The following is a 17,613-nucleotide window of genomic DNA, read 5'->3' on the forward strand; positions in this document are numbered from 1 at the left end:
ATCAGGCAGCATGCCCCCGTTGCGCCGAGCCCCACGCTGCAGATAAATGTGGCGCGACTGTGATGAAGTGTTCAAACTGCGGAGGGTCACAAGAAGCTTCCTCGAGGAAATGCCCGCATATTAGGAAGGAAATGGCTATCTTGAAAGAGATGGCGAGAGATCATTCATCTCATCGCGAAGCTGCCGAAAAAGTCAGGAAGCGACGTTCCCGTCGCCGGCGCCCCTCAAGGAAGGCTGTTGTCTCTGCGACGCGCATGCCACTTCCTACACCACCTCCTCCTCCTCTGCCGCCCGGGCCAGACACTGTCGAAAGGACCGCGAAGAACAAGGCAACTGAGAAGACCACACCTGCAGAATCTTGGCCGGCTCTACCAAAACGACAGCATCCACCGACAGAATCACAGCAAAATTTTGCTGGACAACCCCCGAAGTCTACTGTCAGTGATTTGTGCGACCAAGACAAGCAGGTGGCTGATATGCTGCAATCGCTAATTAATACAATGCGCATCATACTGAACAAGCTGCAAACCCCAGCAGCTCGAAGTGCTCTGCAAATACTGGATGCACAAAATCCAGTGCTTGCTAGCATCGTATAAGCATCATGGATCGACCAATAGTCCCCTTCAGCACTGAAGTTAAAAGTGCGCCGATCTTTCAGTGGAATGCTAGGGGTCTAAGGACCCGCATAGCAGACTTTCGCCAATTCATTTTTTGCAAATCGCTTTCCCATACTGGTCATTTGCGAACCAAATACGTCAACACCACTCAGACTGTCCGGTTACGAATCTTTCGTCTCGTCCACATGCGGTGCGAGCACGAAAGTAATCATCTACATCCGCACGGACTTTACATATGTCGTTAACACGGTAGAGCCTCACGACGACAACCAATATGTCTGCCTGAATATCCAAAAGAAAGATGTGTCATTCAAACTAATTGGAGCCTATATATCCCCAGCGGGTCACTTTGACGGCGAACGACTCAAGAAAATATTACTGATGAACAATGGCCCCTGGGTTATCACAGGTGACTTCAACGCGCATCACCAGCTATGGGGAAGCACTAAAATTGATTCCAAAGGCAGGAGTCTCGCCTCCTTTGCTGCCGACCATGATTTGTGCTGTGTGAATGACGGCAGCCCTACGTTTTTGCGAGGCACCACCTATAGTAGCTGCTTGGACTTAACTTTGGTATCACGGCGCTTTGCCTCGAGCGTCCACTGGTTTACGGACATTGAAACACGTGGAAGTGACCATATTCCAGCATACATAAAGATTAGAGGAGTTGAGCAACGCTCCTCTACTGTCTTGCGTAGAGTTGATTGGACAAAGTTCAAGAAGGATATGGATGACGCATGTCGAGAAGGCCTTTCACACACCATCGAAGATGCAATCACAGAGACATTGAAAACGTCCATCTGCTCGCTCACAAGGTCAGGAAGGCGGACAGACTTAGATATGGAACTGGAGAGGCTTCGTGCGGAACGCCGACGGGCGGAGAGGAGGTATCGGCGCACGAAGTCCGTCTTGGATCTGAGGGCTTCACGACGCATACAGAAGAAAGTACAGCGTCGTATAGATAAACTGGATGACAAGCAATGGAAAACTTTCTGTCAGTCGCTTGATCCCAGAAAATCGCTCTCGCACATATGGAGAACTGTTAGGGGACTTCGCTCATCTCCGCATCAAAGGAAGCCCTTTGCTGCTCTGGCCCTATACCAACTCCGCTCGGAACTTCAAGTGGCTGAAGAGTTCTGTGCACGGGTTGCTGGGTTCGCGGCCACCATTACTGACGCAGCATTGAATGACATCCCTGAGGCACGTGTACCATAAATGAACGTGCTCTTTTCACTCGAAGAGCTCGATGCTGCGTTGGCGACCTGCAGGCATTCGTTGTCACCAGGACCTGATGGCATCACGTATGCTGCCCTATGCCACCTTGGACATGACGCACGTGATGAGCTGCTCAGCTACTACAATGAGTCTTGGCAGAACGGCGCCGTTCCTAGACAATGGAAATCGAGCCGCTTGATCCCCATTCTGAAACCTGGAAAGTCTCCGCTTGAGCTCTCATCATACCGTCCGATTGCGTTTTCGAGCTGCGTCGGTAAACTGATGGAAAGAATGATTCTTGCTCGCTTGGAATGGTACCTAGAGCGATTAAACATCTATCCCGACGCCATGACGGGCTTTCGTCGAGGTCGCTCGTCCATCGACAACGTCATTGACCTCGTAACCTGGGTCCAAAATCAAAAAAGCCCCAAGCGCCTATCAGTGGCACTTTTCCTAGATATTAAAGGAGCATACGACAGCGTCGCCCATGAGGCTTGAGGCTGTTGGAGTTGGTGGCCGGATGTATCAATGGATTCGGGACTATTTAACTGAGAGGTGCTTTTTTCTTACAGAATGGAGACGGCCCAACTTCGGAACATTACATCAGGCATGGTGTGCCGCAGGGTGGAGTGTTGAGCCCCATTCTGCTCAACCTCGTCTTGGTAGGACTAGCGGAGTACCTACCGCGGTCAGTTCACGTCTCAATATACGCCGACGACATCTGCATCTGGGCTTCTGCGGTGACTCTACCTCAGGTACGAGCCAGGCTTCAGCGGGCGGCAACCATGACGGCATCTTATCTACGAGAACAAGGCCTCAGCCTGTCTACTGAAAAGTGCGCATTGGTTGGCTTTACGCGCAAACAAATGTCATCGTATCCTGTTTCAATTAATGGTCAAGCGGTATCCTATTCTAAGACACATCGTTTTCTGGGTGTAATCATTGACCGCAACCTCTCGTGGAGCCCTCACTGCGTCTATCTAAAGAAAAAATTGGTTGCCATTGCTCAGGTCTTTAAATTTCTATGCGGCAAAAACTGGGGTACACCAGTCCGTTCTATGATGCAGCTCTACAGGGTACTGTTTCTCGGACTCCTACGTTACAGTCTACCCGTGTTGTCAAATGCATGCAAGACGAACTTTCGCGCCTTGGAGAGCATACAAGGTCAAGCCCTACGCACGTGTTTAGGGCTGCCTCGGTGCACGTCAACAGCAGCAACAATTGCCATCGCTGGGGACCATGTGATCCAGACACACGTAGTTGTCGACTCTCTGAGAGCGCACATTCGCCATCTGTCAAGGATCCCCGACCATCATTTGACCTCCCTACCAGCCGAAAGACCTCAAGCGACCTTTTCACGAGTGATTAGCGCTCATCAAGAGTGCATACCGTCATCTTTTAAACTGGCGACAAAGCCTTCATCTCCCCTGTGGTGCCTACGACAGCCTCAAGTGAATTTTGATATTCCTGGAATTACAGAAAAGTCCAATCATCCATCGCCGGCTCTGAAGCAACTTACGCTCCTATTACTACATCAGACGTATCATGACCGCATACATATATATACCGATGGTTCGACCTCACGTGCCAGCTCAACTGCCGCATTCTTCGTTCCAGCCAAGAAGGTTACAGTTAAATTCAAATTGTCGCACACGACTACATCGACATCGGCAGAACTTGCAGCTCTCCATGCCGCTATGATGTACGTCACCGAAGAGCCCACAGAGAAATAGGTCGTATTTTGTGACTCTAAGGCAGCCCTTCACAGCATCAAGTCTGCATTACGTCGCAGAGTATACGAGCAGATGATATCTGACATCAGGGAAGTACACCACCATGCATTGTCGGCAACAACCTAGCAGACAAGGCTGCCCGGTCTGCCCACGAAGATACCCAGACGCGTTCCATACCTTTGGCGAGGTATGATGCTGCCAGGGAACATCGCCTACATGCACGCAAAAAGTCGCAAGATCTCTGGAGTTCAGGTGCCTTCAACTGCCGATTATATAAACTGGACCCCACGCTACGGCTACAAGTGCCATCTAGCCTTTCCCGCGGTGAAGCAACCTTGCTGTACCGCTTGTGGCTGGGAGTAGCATTCACAAACTCATATTCCTTTCGTTTGGGAATGGCCGAGAGCCCGATGTGCAATTCCTGTGGGTGCGAGGAGACCATCGAGCACCTATTTTGTACCTGCCCCCGCTACGATGTACAACGCCTCTCTCTGCAGGAAACTTTACACCGACTAGACTTACGACCTTTCACCGAGTCAAAGATACTCGGACCGTGGCCACACCCGTCACTGGCACGAAAAGCGAATCGCGCATTACTGCAATACTTGAGGTACACCGGTTTAAGAGACCGTTTATAGTGTCCCTGTGCATAGTGTCCCTCCCACACGTACTCTGTGCTTACTCTCGCCCTTTCTTCTTCTTTCTATTCCCCTTTCCCCCACCCCCAGTGTAGGGTAGCAAACCGGATACTCTTCTGGTTGACCTCCCTGCCTTTCCTGTCCTTGCTTTCTCTCTCTCTCTGTCTTACCGCGTTAAAATTTCCCGTTACTCGCGAAAATTTCCGCAGGAACCGATGTGGACAAGCCTGACAGGTTCGCGCCAATAGCAAATTTACAAACGCTACAAATGGTCTTCCGCATGACACTTGGAGGTAAGCTGCGTCTGGAAGATATTGCCGATAAATGGTTGCGTTCTGAAAAGTGTGGGTTTCGTACATGAACCCACGTTATACAAATGCCCAGTAAGGCCGTACGCAGACGCGTGTCAACAGGGCCACCGCAAGCTCTACACAATAAACTTACGGTACACAGTACAATACATTTAGTCGCGCGTAGAGCATAAACATGTCCTTTCTGCAAGCCATGAAATGCACCGATCGAAGGAATGCCGCGCCCTTCTCCCGGTGCGCATTGAACACCGAGGACTCGGCCTGAGCCCGTGGGAACCTCTAGAGACGGACGCTATAGGTTCTCGGGTGAATAGATGTACATATGCTAGACTTCAGCTGCATTTTGCAGCCCGTTTTGACTGGCGCATATTTCTCGTTTGTAACACGGCGCACATTTGGTAGTATCGATGAAAAGACTAAATAAAGCAGGTACCCGATGAAAATAAACGGTGCTACGAGTGCAAGGGAGCATCTACGCTTTACAAACGCTGCAGCGGGGACACTTATAGTCCGTGGCACCATCTCGGCGACAAGTCCGCTCCGTAAATTCTCACTTGACATTTTTTTTTTTTTTGTAGTGTGCCTTTACCGAGGTTGAGTAAATAGCATCAAAGGCTCCATAAGTCACTGCAGCGAAGAAAAGCGGAATAAAACTGAAATGATCTCGCTGCAGGAAGCGCTGTTATATTTTAAGTTCTATCGGATACCCTTAAAGACAGTGTGAAAATGTGAGCGCATAAGTACTAACGAAAAAAAAAGGAGGAGAATGATGGAGGGGCAAGGGAGCAGACTAATGAGCAGAGGGTAGACCCACCTCCGTAACTCATATGGCGGTGCACCGCAAGTAACTTGAAGAAGCTGTGACTGCCGTTCACAAAAATGGGCCGTTTGTCTTTTCCTCTTTCGTGCAATTTCCCTTAGTGGCGAATGTTAGTGATAGCATAACGGCTGCACTTTCATACACCAAAAAGTAACCGACATTGATCCTAAGCTTTGCTCAAACTCAGCGAAAGATTGATCAATTAGCAGTTCAAAATCAGAATAAGGTTTTATTATCTCAAGATTTCGGATAAACCACACGATAAGAAACGCTACAATTATTAGTTTGAGTCTGGGTCCCCTGGCTACGTGGCATATGAAATAAGAAGCAGAAAATAAGAAACATACATAATAGCAAAATGAAATGTACACGCTGCTGGAATCATATATTACATGTAGTACTTGCATGCACACAAGTCCTAAAAATGATATAAATATTTCGAATAAAAAAAGACTAGGAACCAAAATTACAAGCAGGAAAGCATAAATACCACTCATGAACAGAAACACTATGTGTGATCAGAACGCACGTAAATAAAGACACATACAATAGATCTTTTTTTTTAAAGATACATCAGTTATTTCGAAATAAAAGAAGAAAACAAAACAAGAGCGGTGAGGATTCATGAGGTAAGTAATATAATTATTTAGTATAGTTGCAGTGATTTTCACAAATCGATTCGAATCAAGTTTTTTTTTTCTTCAGCACCCTGAATGAGAGCGGGTGCTTGCCTCGGTAATTAGGCTCAAAATCTCAAATTTAATTTGAACAATTCTGTAACAAATAAACCCTTTTACCTAACGACCCGACACATTTTTTCCAGAGGAGCAATGAAAATATGCAACAAGTCAACCACTGAAGCGAATGAGTGTAGTCCGGGGTTTTACATGTCAAAACCACCATTTGATTATGAGGCACACCGTTGTGGGGGACACTGCGGATTAATCTTGACCGCCAGGGGATTTCTAACGTGCCCCAAATGTACGGGACACGGGCGTTCTTGCCTTTCGCCCCCATCAAGATGGGGCCGCCACGGCCGGAATTTGATCAGGCAACCTCGTGCTTAGCAGCGCAACACCATAGCCATCCACCCCGGCGGATGATCAGTGAAACACTCTATTAAAAGACACTCGTTTCCTCCCATATTTTCTCGGAATTAGTAAATTGCATTAGCTTAATTACGATATTTTCTACGATGTGCCACTGTCAGAGAGAGGAAAGTGAGAGACAAAAGGCTTCATTATTGTTAGTGTAGGCCAATACTCACATCGCTTCGATGGGGTAATCGCCGTAGTGTTTTGTCTCACAAAGGCTTCGTTAAACAGCACCATCATGGTAGACAAGCTGGCGATACGTGGCAAGTGCCACTGTGGGAAACGTGCAAATGTTTGCGCATACCGAATGATGGAGAAACATGCGCAGTATTTGTTAGTCCACAGTCTTGGGACGTCAGGCGCTACTTGAACAAAAACGGGCTGCTGTTCCGATCGACGCAGATATGTATACTACGATCACTTCGAGTTCATTTGCTGCGAAGCTGCCGTAAAAGTGTGTTATGCCTCGCAACATGCTATCCGATAAGAAATAAGTGTCATTATCATCAAGACCCTGCTTGATGTCCACTGCAGCGCAAATGCCTAAGCAAAATAACTCCAATTTTCCTTATCTTGCGTCCATAGAACACATCTTTTGATAGAGAACGTAATATTACCATCATTGTAGCTATTTTCGTGCTACCAAGGACCCGTTTACCCTTCCTCGGCATTAATTCTGATGCTATATGGAATCACCAATTCTCTCTTTCGTGCATTACCTGATAAGGAAAATAAGGTTACCTTTTCTCCTACAAGTGCCCTTCCGTGACTTTCCGTCATTAGATTTCAAAGAAAGCCGCGCACAAAAAAAGAAAAAATGCAGTAGCTAAAGAAACAATGAAAGCTGCAAAGAAGAACATCGCATGTATATTATGTGGCTTTCTTTTATCACGTGCAAGAAATGATTGAGGGCCTTAAAAGAGAGAGCATAAGAGTTGGGTTGAAGATTAATATGCAGAAGACAAAGATAATGATCAATAGCCGGGCAAGAGAACAAGAGTTCAGGATCGCCAGTCAGCCTCTAGAGCCTGTGAAGGAGTACGTTTACCTAGGTCACTTACTCACAGGGCACCCTGATTATGAGAAGGAAATTTACAGAAGAATAAAAATGGGTTGGAGTGCACTCGGGAAACATTGTCAGATCCTGACTGGAAGCTTACTATCATTATTAAACAAGAAGGTATACAATCAATGCTTTCTACCGGCGCTGACATATGGGGCAGAAACTTGGAGACTGATAAAGAAGCTCGAAAACAAGTTAAGGACCACGCAAGGAGCGATGGAACGAAGAATGTTAGGCACAACGTTAAGAGACAAGAATAAAGCGGTGTGGATCAGAGACCATACAGGGATAGCCGATATCCTTGTTGACATTAAGAGAAAGAAATGGAGCTGGGCAGGTCATGTAATACAGAGGTTAGATAACCGGTGGACCATTATGGTTACACAATGGGTGCCAAGAGAAGGGAAGCGCAGTCAAGGACGGCAGAAGACAATGGTGGGGTGATCAAATTAAGAAATTCGCAGGCGCTAGCTGGAATCGGATGGCGCAGGACAGGGGTAATTGGAGATCGCAGGGAGAGGCCTTCGTTCTGCAGTGGACATAAAATAGGCTGATGATTAATATTACGTCTCTTTGGTAATCATACTTCTGAAATGTCATATAACACGTTTGGCAAAAACACAAAGAAAAGAAAAGAAAAATAAGAAATCTGCAGATACAACGCAATTTCAGCATCTAAATGACGGGAGGCTTGTTTGAAAGTTAGCGATGTAGCAGGGGCAGTCGATGACCCGAGCACAGGCTCATCATCTGTAGCTCGTGGCTCTCAGTGACACGACGATGCAGGCGATGTGTGATGCTTGTCGAGGGGAGAATGGTGATGAGATGTGTATGGGGGTACGGAGAAGTTGTACACATAGGGGTTGACATACGGGCCAGCTGGTACATAGTCGAAGGAAAAAATACAGTCTCAAAAGACACAGAACAAAAATAGATGTTCACACCACAACCATTAGTCGTTGTGGTGTGAACATCTCTTGTCCTTTGTCTTTTGTGGCTCTTTTTTTTCCCTTAATACACATACATGTGTATAGATACAGTTAAGGCTTCAAATCCCCGGTATCAGACGTGCCCACTCGTTCTGGGGTACTAGGCAAGAATGGGAGCACTCCCAGTGGCACATGTCCGGTGTCCCAACTTGTTGGTTACTTCGGCCACGGAGAATTCTCTTCTCGGCACTGTTTGACTCGCCTCAAACATCCCGGCACCCGGCACAGCTAGACAGCTCAGGCGCCCGTGCGATGCTCCATCGCCCGTGCGGGCCACCGGCTCCGGTCGGTGGCCCGCATAACACACGTGGATGGATGCCGGCAAATATACTTGGCACCAAGAACGTGGATCCAGCTAGACTCCGACAGCAACAACTCGGACAAATAGTCGTTAAGAAACAAAGTCCTCATCTATCATTTTGCAAGGTAGCAGCCAGCAGAAAGTTGTCCAATCGGGCGTGCACATTCTCAGTGGTCCAAGTCGTTGTCCAAAACAACAACCGAAAAGTTGAACACAAAGAAAGACGTTTAAATAAAACTTGCTGGAGCGGAGGGGGCGCCCCTGACCTGAAGCCGCGCGCCGCCATCTTGCCATAGGCAGCAAGCGGGCCATCCATCAGGGCAGCCGCTGTGCATGGTCATCGAAGGTGAATTGTGTTTAGCCCACTAGACGTAGGAATACCAAAAACTACTTTAGCTGTTCTCCCCTTCGCCTCACCAGTCGTTTTTCGCAAACCGTTTCTCTTAGCTAACAGGGGCCCCATAACGTAAAACTATAGGGTGCGATCGCGCAAACAGCTCGCTTTTCCGTTCGTTCGGTCTGGCTGCGACGTCACAAAGTAGGCCGTCCGCAAGATTTGTGAGAACGGGAGGGAGAGCACAGCCAATAAACGAGCGAGCCCAGCCCCGGAAGTTTGCGTCACCAGTTTGAGCTTCGATCGGGGACGATACATTAAGTGCAGAATGTTTGCGATGCTTTAATAATTAAACACGTAATATAAGAAAAAGATTCTTACTGTTGCAACATATAATCTGCCTCGGAAATCTCATGCGAGAGCAGAAAACTAATTTAAGCGGCATATATTTTGGTTTAGTCCGCTAGGTGGTATCGCACACGTCAAAACAAATTGGCGGGAGCGCGCAGTTCAATTGCAAAATCGCTGTTCGTCAGTTGCCAAAATGTCGTCGCACAAGAACGTCAAGCTTGGCCCTCACGTGTCGCCACACCAACGTGAACTGTTGGTGGCGTTTATGGAGGGCCATCCCTATCTTGTGCGGGCATCGTGTGCACTCACACCGGAGTGCACGGTGGAGCGGAGGCGGCAGCTTTGGAGTGAGCTCGCCGCCCTGCTGAACACTGAGGGCCCGGCCGCCAAGACAGCCGAACAGTGGCAGGTCTTTTGGCGGAAAGAAGTATTTCTTTCCCGCCGAGATGCCGCCACAGCTTCCGCAAGTCAAAGGTGAGTGCGAGGAGCGGTTCTGTTGCTCGCGATATTTACAATGCTGTCCGTAATTGCAGCGGCACGGGTGGTGGCCGTCTGCCCGGCCTTCGTGGCCGTATCATCGCCCTAGTGGGCACCTCCACGGTGACCGGAGTGTGCGAGGCTTTTTACCAACCACTCGACGAGGTAAGCCATTGACAAACGCACCAAAAAAACGGGAGGACGCGGCAGTAATTTACAGTAGTTGCGCCGCGTATACTGCATCGCGTAAGCAATGTTATACCCCAGTCACGCAGGCCGCTTCCTTCGCAATCGCGCCCAGTTTAGATGGAATTTCTCGACAGCCACTGGCTCCTTTCTTCATTCCGCGAAGGAGGCAATAGAAATAGAGAAATTTTGCCCCGATCGGGATCGATTCAGATCAAAAGTGCCTGCGTGACACTGGTATAACAGAAATAGTTTTTCTTCCTTTATGTGCATGTGTTTGCTGCTGGCATGCACAAGATGGTTTACTACTGGGATTTCAAGAGATTTTTTTCTGCTGTCATAACTCTATGTTAGTGCATATTAGGAGGAGCAGATTACGCAAACTTGACAAAACTGCTTCTTCGCATTTTATACATAATTCAGCCCGCCATGGTGGTGACCGTGGAATCTGTGGGCACCACCGCAGGAACCAGTGGCCTTTCACGTGAAGGTAAGCTTTTGCTCTTCCCTGTTGCCTTCCTGTTTGTGGAATCTGTTTCGTATATAAGGAACGCAAACTATTTCTACTCTAACCGTTGAGTGAATGTACCCTCTATAACCAATATAGGAGCACTGCAGCAGCCAGGAGTGGGCCCTGTTGAGCCACTGCCCCGAAGCCCTCCAGCCACTGCACAGCCTGCAGCTGGCCCTGGCGGAGTGAGAACCAGTAAGTGAAAAGGAAATATCCTGCAATGTCACAGCTTGAATGCACTGGACGTAATGTAGTTGTGTGTTTAGTTCATTAAAAAGTGGTACTTTTTCCAGGCTACCAACCCCGGGTGCAGCGCCGGTCGCGAGGCCCTCGTCGGGCGTCCCACCGGGACGCCTTGGTCGAACGGCTCGCGGATGACTCGCGGCTCGCGGAGCACAACGTGAAACGGCGAGCATTCTCGACAAATGCACTCGGATCAATAAAAATTAAAACAGCACTATTTATATTTATCACAGCGCAGGCGCAGCATTTAATTTCACTGTGATCACAGTTGTTTTCAATAATTAACATCGCTAACGTTCGGCGATGGCGGATCGCGTTTTAATCTCGAAAAACTCGACCCCCGCCAGGGCCAGCCATGTTCGGCGAGCGACGACATTATGAGCAGACGACAGGCGCATCGTCTGCTACTAGCGCTGCTATGGCAACGGCCATTCATTCTTCGAAGCGAATGCCCTTGTCGACCGTTCCACGAAAGCGGCCGTTTCCCCTCGCTTTTGGAATGATTGACAGGAGTGTGACGTAAACGCATTTTGTGGTCCCGCCCCGGCGCAATGGCCGCCGTGACGAAACGCGCGGGCGCCAACGAATCACGAGAGGGCAAGCGAGAGAACGGAAAAGCGAGCTGTTTGCGCGATCGCACCCCTAATTGGCTGACAAGAGGCGAGGAGCACGCTCAAGTGGAGAGGGATTCAATGGGGCCGAGCCACTGCATTGAAGATCGATAACAGGATGAAGAGAGTGGTGCCGGCGTCTGCGATTGGTCCGCTTTCCCTTACTTAGCTTGAGGTGGCTTGTCGAAAATCACGGCAGCATGCAACGGAAGCTTAGGAATTATGCTAAAACGGATCCTCGGCAAAGAATAGTTGCAGAACGAGGTCGTAAACGTGCCAAAGTGCTCAAATATGTTACACGGCCACGCAAAATAAACCCATCCTCTACGGCAAGTGCGAGTAGCCAGTGCCTGAGCGATCAGCAACAGCCATGTTTTATTCCTTTCGGAACGGGGCAGCCTGCTGCTATTCAGAAAAAATTCAGTTTTGCTCGGTGTATTAATGCACCTTTAACGCGAACACGTCACTTTGACGCCATCAGTTCTTGCGGTTTTGTGACATCGCGTGACAGGCAGGTGAAGTAGGTGCAGCCAAAAAACTTTTGACCAATAGCCGTGGACTGATGGCAAAAATGCGTCGAATCAGAAATAACTATTTTTCTTTTGTTCGACCAAATTCTGCATCATTATTGTGTACACGTCATATCACTTGGGGAGCTATTGCGGTTTTCGTGACGTCGCGTGACAGACAGGTGAAGTGGGGGTGGTCCAAAAAAGTTTGTGACCAATCGCGGAGGACTGATTGCAGAATGGGAATTGAAAAGTTTGGATTAGCTTTGCGTTATAGCGCCCCAGTTTCGTCTGTTGGTATTTTACTGCACCCCACACATCTTAGAATTCACTAAATCTATTGCCTGCATGTCGTAGTAGTCCAATATTGCTTGTCACAAAAGTCGCATTACATATTCAATCCCCCCCCCCGCCTCCTATTTATACATGCCTATCCAGCATCGCTTCTTTAAGAATGGGCCGCAAGCGTATACGTGCCGCGCCTTTTCGCATAAACGGTACAGAAAGTGATCTTTGGTACATCCAGAGCCCGTTGAGCTATGTACGTTTGTGACTGTTGTCCTGTGTGTGATTAAGTTGCTCGCCGGTGAAGGTGACCGCTGGTAGGGTCTAAACCATGGTGGCCACACACCCGGGATACGTGAAGCTGGGCGCATCCGTGGCTGTTGTTTTGTGTGCTGTTAGATTGCTTGCCAGTGAAGGTGAACGCTAGCAGAGTTTTACTTATGCTGGAAGCATAACCGGCCTACGTGAAGCCGTCTTCTTCCACAGCTACTGTTTTGTGTGATTAAATTGACTGCATGTGAAAGTGACCGCCGGTGGAGTGTCAACTACGGCGAGAACCAGCGTGCGCGTGTATGATCCATGTGTACGTCTAGACGGCAAGAGGTGAACGCCAACGCCTCGAGAGGTTTGTAAAAACGATCCGATACGATAATTCACCTGTCGGCTCCGGGACGATAAACGAACGCCGAGCAACTCCCGGGCAAATAAGCTGTGGACATCACGGCCCGACACCAAACACCGCCAGCCGCCGACGTCGAGGCGCCGACTTCGAGGGTCACTTACGGGCCGCATCGTGGGCACGGACGGTCAACGCGCCCGGTTTAGTGTATGTCAGTTTAGATTCTGTGGACTGCGGACTCTAAACATTTGCTTTCCCGATTACTGTTTAGAAATGTAGTTTGTACCGATGTTCATCGTTCATGTTACGATTGCACATCGTAATTGTTCAACATTGTTACACCTGTTCTTTGGAATTGTCACTTTCATACTTTTTCTGTCTAACATATTCACATCCACTACTTAATAACGCCAGTTTGTTTTCTTGTTGGCGAATGGTATTAAATTACTGCCCTTTGCATCAAGCCTTTGTCTCGTCCACGATGGCAATTTGCGAAAGCCAGTCACCAGACCCTACCTCCTTAGGCCTCTACGCACGACTAGCTGAAGCGTCGACTCTGAGTCGTGACAGCGTTCATGTTAAAGAGACGCATAACTTGTTGGTATCCAAATTCTCAGGACAGCAGGATATGAAGAATACTACCACTACTGGAATGTATTGAGAATATTGCTAAGGAAAACGTAAGATAATTATTACAAAAATTGATATAACTGTACCGGTAACAATTCTAAGCAACAACGAAAAATATCAAACAGGGCTCGTACTCACAAGCACAGTTATTACGCCAAAATTGTTCTTGGGAGCAAAGGCTAGCCAAATGTCACGTTGCACCGAAGGAGCTCAGCCAATGGCAAACATAACTAACGACCTAAAAGCTTTTCGAATTCTGACCCCCATTTTGAGATAAGTCCTGTTGTAATAGCTGCTTAACCACGATACGGCCCCGCAAAGACGTATGCGATAACCCCCTTTGAGATTGCGAACGCTTTCGTTCATGCATCCTGCGTGGATAAACCACCATCTTAGGACCCACTCGATCATATACTTAGCATCGTGTTGGTACCTAAAATGATGCTCACGAATAACCGCTTTCTGGTAGCTTACAAATGGGAATTCCCTAAACTCCGATAAGAAAGACTGTCGACACGAATAGCAAAATGACCACGACCCATAAGTGCACCGGCTGCACAGGACAGAGAGCCAGCCACGTCGCGCGAGCTGCCATAAGTAGTTAGCGGGACGCGGAGCCTCGCTTCGTTTCATTCAGCTGCGATGTGTCCTGCACGCCAGAAAATGAAACGAAGTACGGTAATCATAACGGGCAAAAGAGGGCCAGCAGCAGCGTCGGCGTGAAAGCAACAAGGGAGACAGAGCCCAGTCGCAAGAGACTGCGTTACTTCCAGGTAATTAACTACTCCTGTCTGCAGCAGGTGGCGTTGCGCCGTACGTCGTTCAGGGGCGAAGAAAACATCCTCTCACGAGTTAATAAAGCGCGTGGCATGGGACCATGCTGTGAGCGCGTGCGCGAGCAAGCAATGGCATGTAAGCAAGCAAGCAAGTAGATGAGGAGAAGCAAGCAAGGGAAGGAGGCCGACCGCTGGCCTCTGTGGCGTACGAAGCAGCAAATAAGCCGCAAAGGCTTGCTCGAGGCACTTTCTCCGCTCCCTGCCAAAGGAAGGGTCGGCTGGACAAACTCAATTAGGACTGGCTTCTTCGCGCCCGCGTGTACTGAGCGCGGTGATCGCAAGAGTTCGAAGCGGACCTGGTGGCCCCCTACGGGGCTCATCGTCGTGTGTGCGCCCCCCCCCCTTCCCTTTGACAAAAACATTTGATGTGGTATTCTTTCTTTTTTTCTTTTCCGTACAGCATTGCGATATATTTCTTTCTTTTATAACATCGTATAGTAAGTGAAAGCTTGAAGGAAAGCTGCCCACAGGCGCAGAAAAAGCGGCTGCGTTTAGCTTCGCCAGCGACGGAAAGGTGGCGAGTTGAGAACAGAAGTTAACAGACTGCACACTTACGTTCAGTGCCCTTTTAAACAACGAGCATGAGGGTGCATATAGAAGACGGCTCAGTATTCTGCACACGGCCCGTTGAAGATTTATCTTTGTTGACTGTAGCAATGTCTAAGCCCAAGACGCAAGTTTTTTTCTTTCTTCTTTGTTTTACGGGACTGCACTACGCCTTACATTGCTCAACTACTTGGAGCTGGTGCCTGTGGGTACTTAAGCTTTAGGTACACTCACTCGGGGCTTGAATATACAAAGCCGCCCGAGGTACGCACGCAATAGCGGTTCATTATAATTTATGCTTGCCAATCACAGCAGCGAACGGAATGACGACGAAGGCAACCATTCATGTTACGAGCCAAAAGCTGTCTCAATTATTTTGTGTAATCGCGGACGCCAGCGCAGCAGACGTTGTGTAATTGGCCGGCAGGGCACACAGGTATCAGGGCGTATCAGAGGTATCAGAGCACTTATGAACGAAAGTCTTTGTGAATTCGGCCCCATGTTCTGGCATATTCCGCTTTGTTTTGAGACGCTAGAAAACCCCGTCCTAGTGCCTACCGAGCTATTTGTTACCTAATTGGCACGTAGGCGCGCGATAACCATTAGTTTGTGAGGAACTATTTCTTAATAGGGTTCCCCGGGGTCGCATTCATAGGGCAGTTTATACAGTAGAGCAATTTGTAAAAGTAGGCGCCGGCCAATTATGATGTGGAACACGTTGTTAGAAAAAGTGGCCTGCCACTGACAAACGGTTCTTAGGAACGAGGAGATACGTGAATTCGGCCCTACGACGGATCGCAGTGTGTAGGATTACAGCAGTACCTAATAGAAGTCGAGACCAGTACTCACCACCGGAGGCGCCAGTCGGATACAGCGTCTCTCTGCTGGGCCTGCCGTCGTCGCTGAACACCACCAGAATGGGCTGCTTGTTCACGTGACCTTGGTGTCGCTTGGCGAAACGAAGCACGCCGTCCTCCAACCGGCGGCCATGGGCCGTGCGAACCGTCATCAACAGCCCTGCGTAGGCAGCGTATTTGCACGTCATTCGTTGCCGCTTCGGAGCTGCAGTGTGCTTAACAAAAAGGGAGTGCTGGCTTTTTTTTCTTCATTTTTTTGTTTTGCAAATGACACACTGCAGTCTATTTGGCAGTCAGGCCTTAAGACAGGATTTCGTCAGGGCTTCTTGTTGGGCAAGTTGGTACATACCTATGAATGTAGAAAGTAGCAAGCACACCTTGCTAGGCAACGAATATGCCTAGCTTGCTGGCTCCTGTGTTCATAATTCAAACTAAAGCGATAAAACAGTTAAACCCATGTTCTAACTTTGAAAGTGAGGGTTTTAATACGGAACACAAGCAAGCCATCATCGCATAAGAAGTCACTTTCAGAAAGAAACCGCGCTTAAAACGGGACACAGAACAAGAGGACGCAGGTAATGTGTCTACTGTATTGCGCCTATACTCGCTCCTGACATACACACTAGCTCACCTAGTCACGTTACTGCAAGAAATAGTGAGTGTCCCTTCCTTTTGCAATAAAATACAAGTCGGTAGTGCGTAACCAATGCGAGAGTCCCCTTACAACCGAGCGAACGACTCGTGCGGACCAATGCACAAATGGTGACAGGAGCGGACACGCCCATTTCGCTCGCTAAGCTTACACTTACATGCAGGCCTAAATTTAGGCACCCGTTTCGCAACCAGATGAATAGCAATAATCCCTACTTCAAATTGACGAATTCACACATGAAAGTGCACAACGCCCAGTTTCTTTTCTATTCAATGACAATCATTTCATCTGCTATTCACTCTTTCCGCGCACTAAACTATGACTTAGAGCCAACACTTTATTATTGGTCAAGCCCACGGACTTCAACGATGGATAAACGAAAAATTCGAGCGAGCGCGTTTGCTATTACTAGAGCTCTCTCACCGAGCCAGACCTCACCTCAATGGTAATTAAAGTACCTCGAACAATTGAATTTTCGAGGTACCATTCTAGAAAGCCATGCTAGAACCGCCCTTCCTATTAGTTTTCCAATGGCAAGTTCAATCGGTCGGTACGATGCAATGTCTACAGGCGACATGCCAGGCTTGAGCAGTGGAATTAGGCAACTGGTCTTCCATTCCTGGGGAACCATACCAGTCTGCCAGGAGCTGTTCAACAAGAGCAGGAGCACTTTCCGAGCCTCATCGCCAAGATAACACAGGGCACTGTAAGCTATACCGTTGGGTCCTGGCGATGATCAATGCTTGCACCAGGCAGGTGCAGCGTCAAGTTCGCCCATAGTGAAAGGACTGTCCATGCGTGGGTGGCGTGAAATCGCTGAGTGGTCGAGCGTCGATGTTCTAGTGGAACTACTTTCGCCAGCAATCCTCCTGCAGAAATCATCAGGGACGTCTACCTCTCTGCATTGTTGGAGAAGGGCCAAAGACTTGAACTGGTGGCTCTGCTGAGGGGTTCCACGGAGACCACGAACAGTTTTCCACATCTGAGACAAAGGTTTTCTTGGATCCAAAGACTCGAAGAAAGATGTCCATATTTGCGATGCAACTTTCTCCACGCGACGCTGAATTTTATTTTGAGTTCTTTTGGACAACCTCAAATCATATACAGAGTCTCTTCGCCTGTATCATCACTCTGCACGGTGACGAATTTCACGAAGCTTCGCCAGCTCATTGTTGCATTCGGTGC

At 48.5% G+C, this 17,613-nt stretch overlaps 1 protein-coding gene and 1 long non-coding RNA gene across 2 annotated transcripts in view; one reads left to right on the plus strand and one right to left on the minus strand.

Annotated features, from left to right (window-relative positions):
* The window catches only part of LOC135915692 (bone morphogenetic protein 4-like), a 447,782-nt gene that overhangs the window by 72,069 nt on the left and 358,100 nt on the right, over nucleotides 1–17,613 (minus strand). The window contains exon 5 of the mRNA XM_065448822.2: nucleotides 15,769–15,936. Coding sequence (XP_065304894.1) covers nucleotides 15,769–15,936 — 168 coding nt within the window. The remainder of the gene's footprint in view (nucleotides 1–15,768; nucleotides 15,937–17,613) is intronic.
* LOC135915693 (uncharacterized) lies at nucleotides 10,566–11,074 on the plus strand. The gene is made up of 3 exons (XR_010568722.2): nucleotides 10,566–10,619; nucleotides 10,737–10,835; nucleotides 10,934–11,074. It is a non-coding gene; the product is annotated as an uncharacterized lncRNA (long non-coding RNA).

The sequence above is a fragment of the Dermacentor albipictus genome, unplaced genomic scaffold (genome assembly GCF_038994185.2).
Source record: "Dermacentor albipictus isolate Rhodes 1998 colony unplaced genomic scaffold, USDA_Dalb.pri_finalv2 scaffold_13, whole genome shotgun sequence".
In the NCBI taxonomy this organism is placed as follows: domain Eukaryota; kingdom Metazoa; phylum Arthropoda; class Arachnida; order Ixodida; family Ixodidae; genus Dermacentor; species Dermacentor albipictus.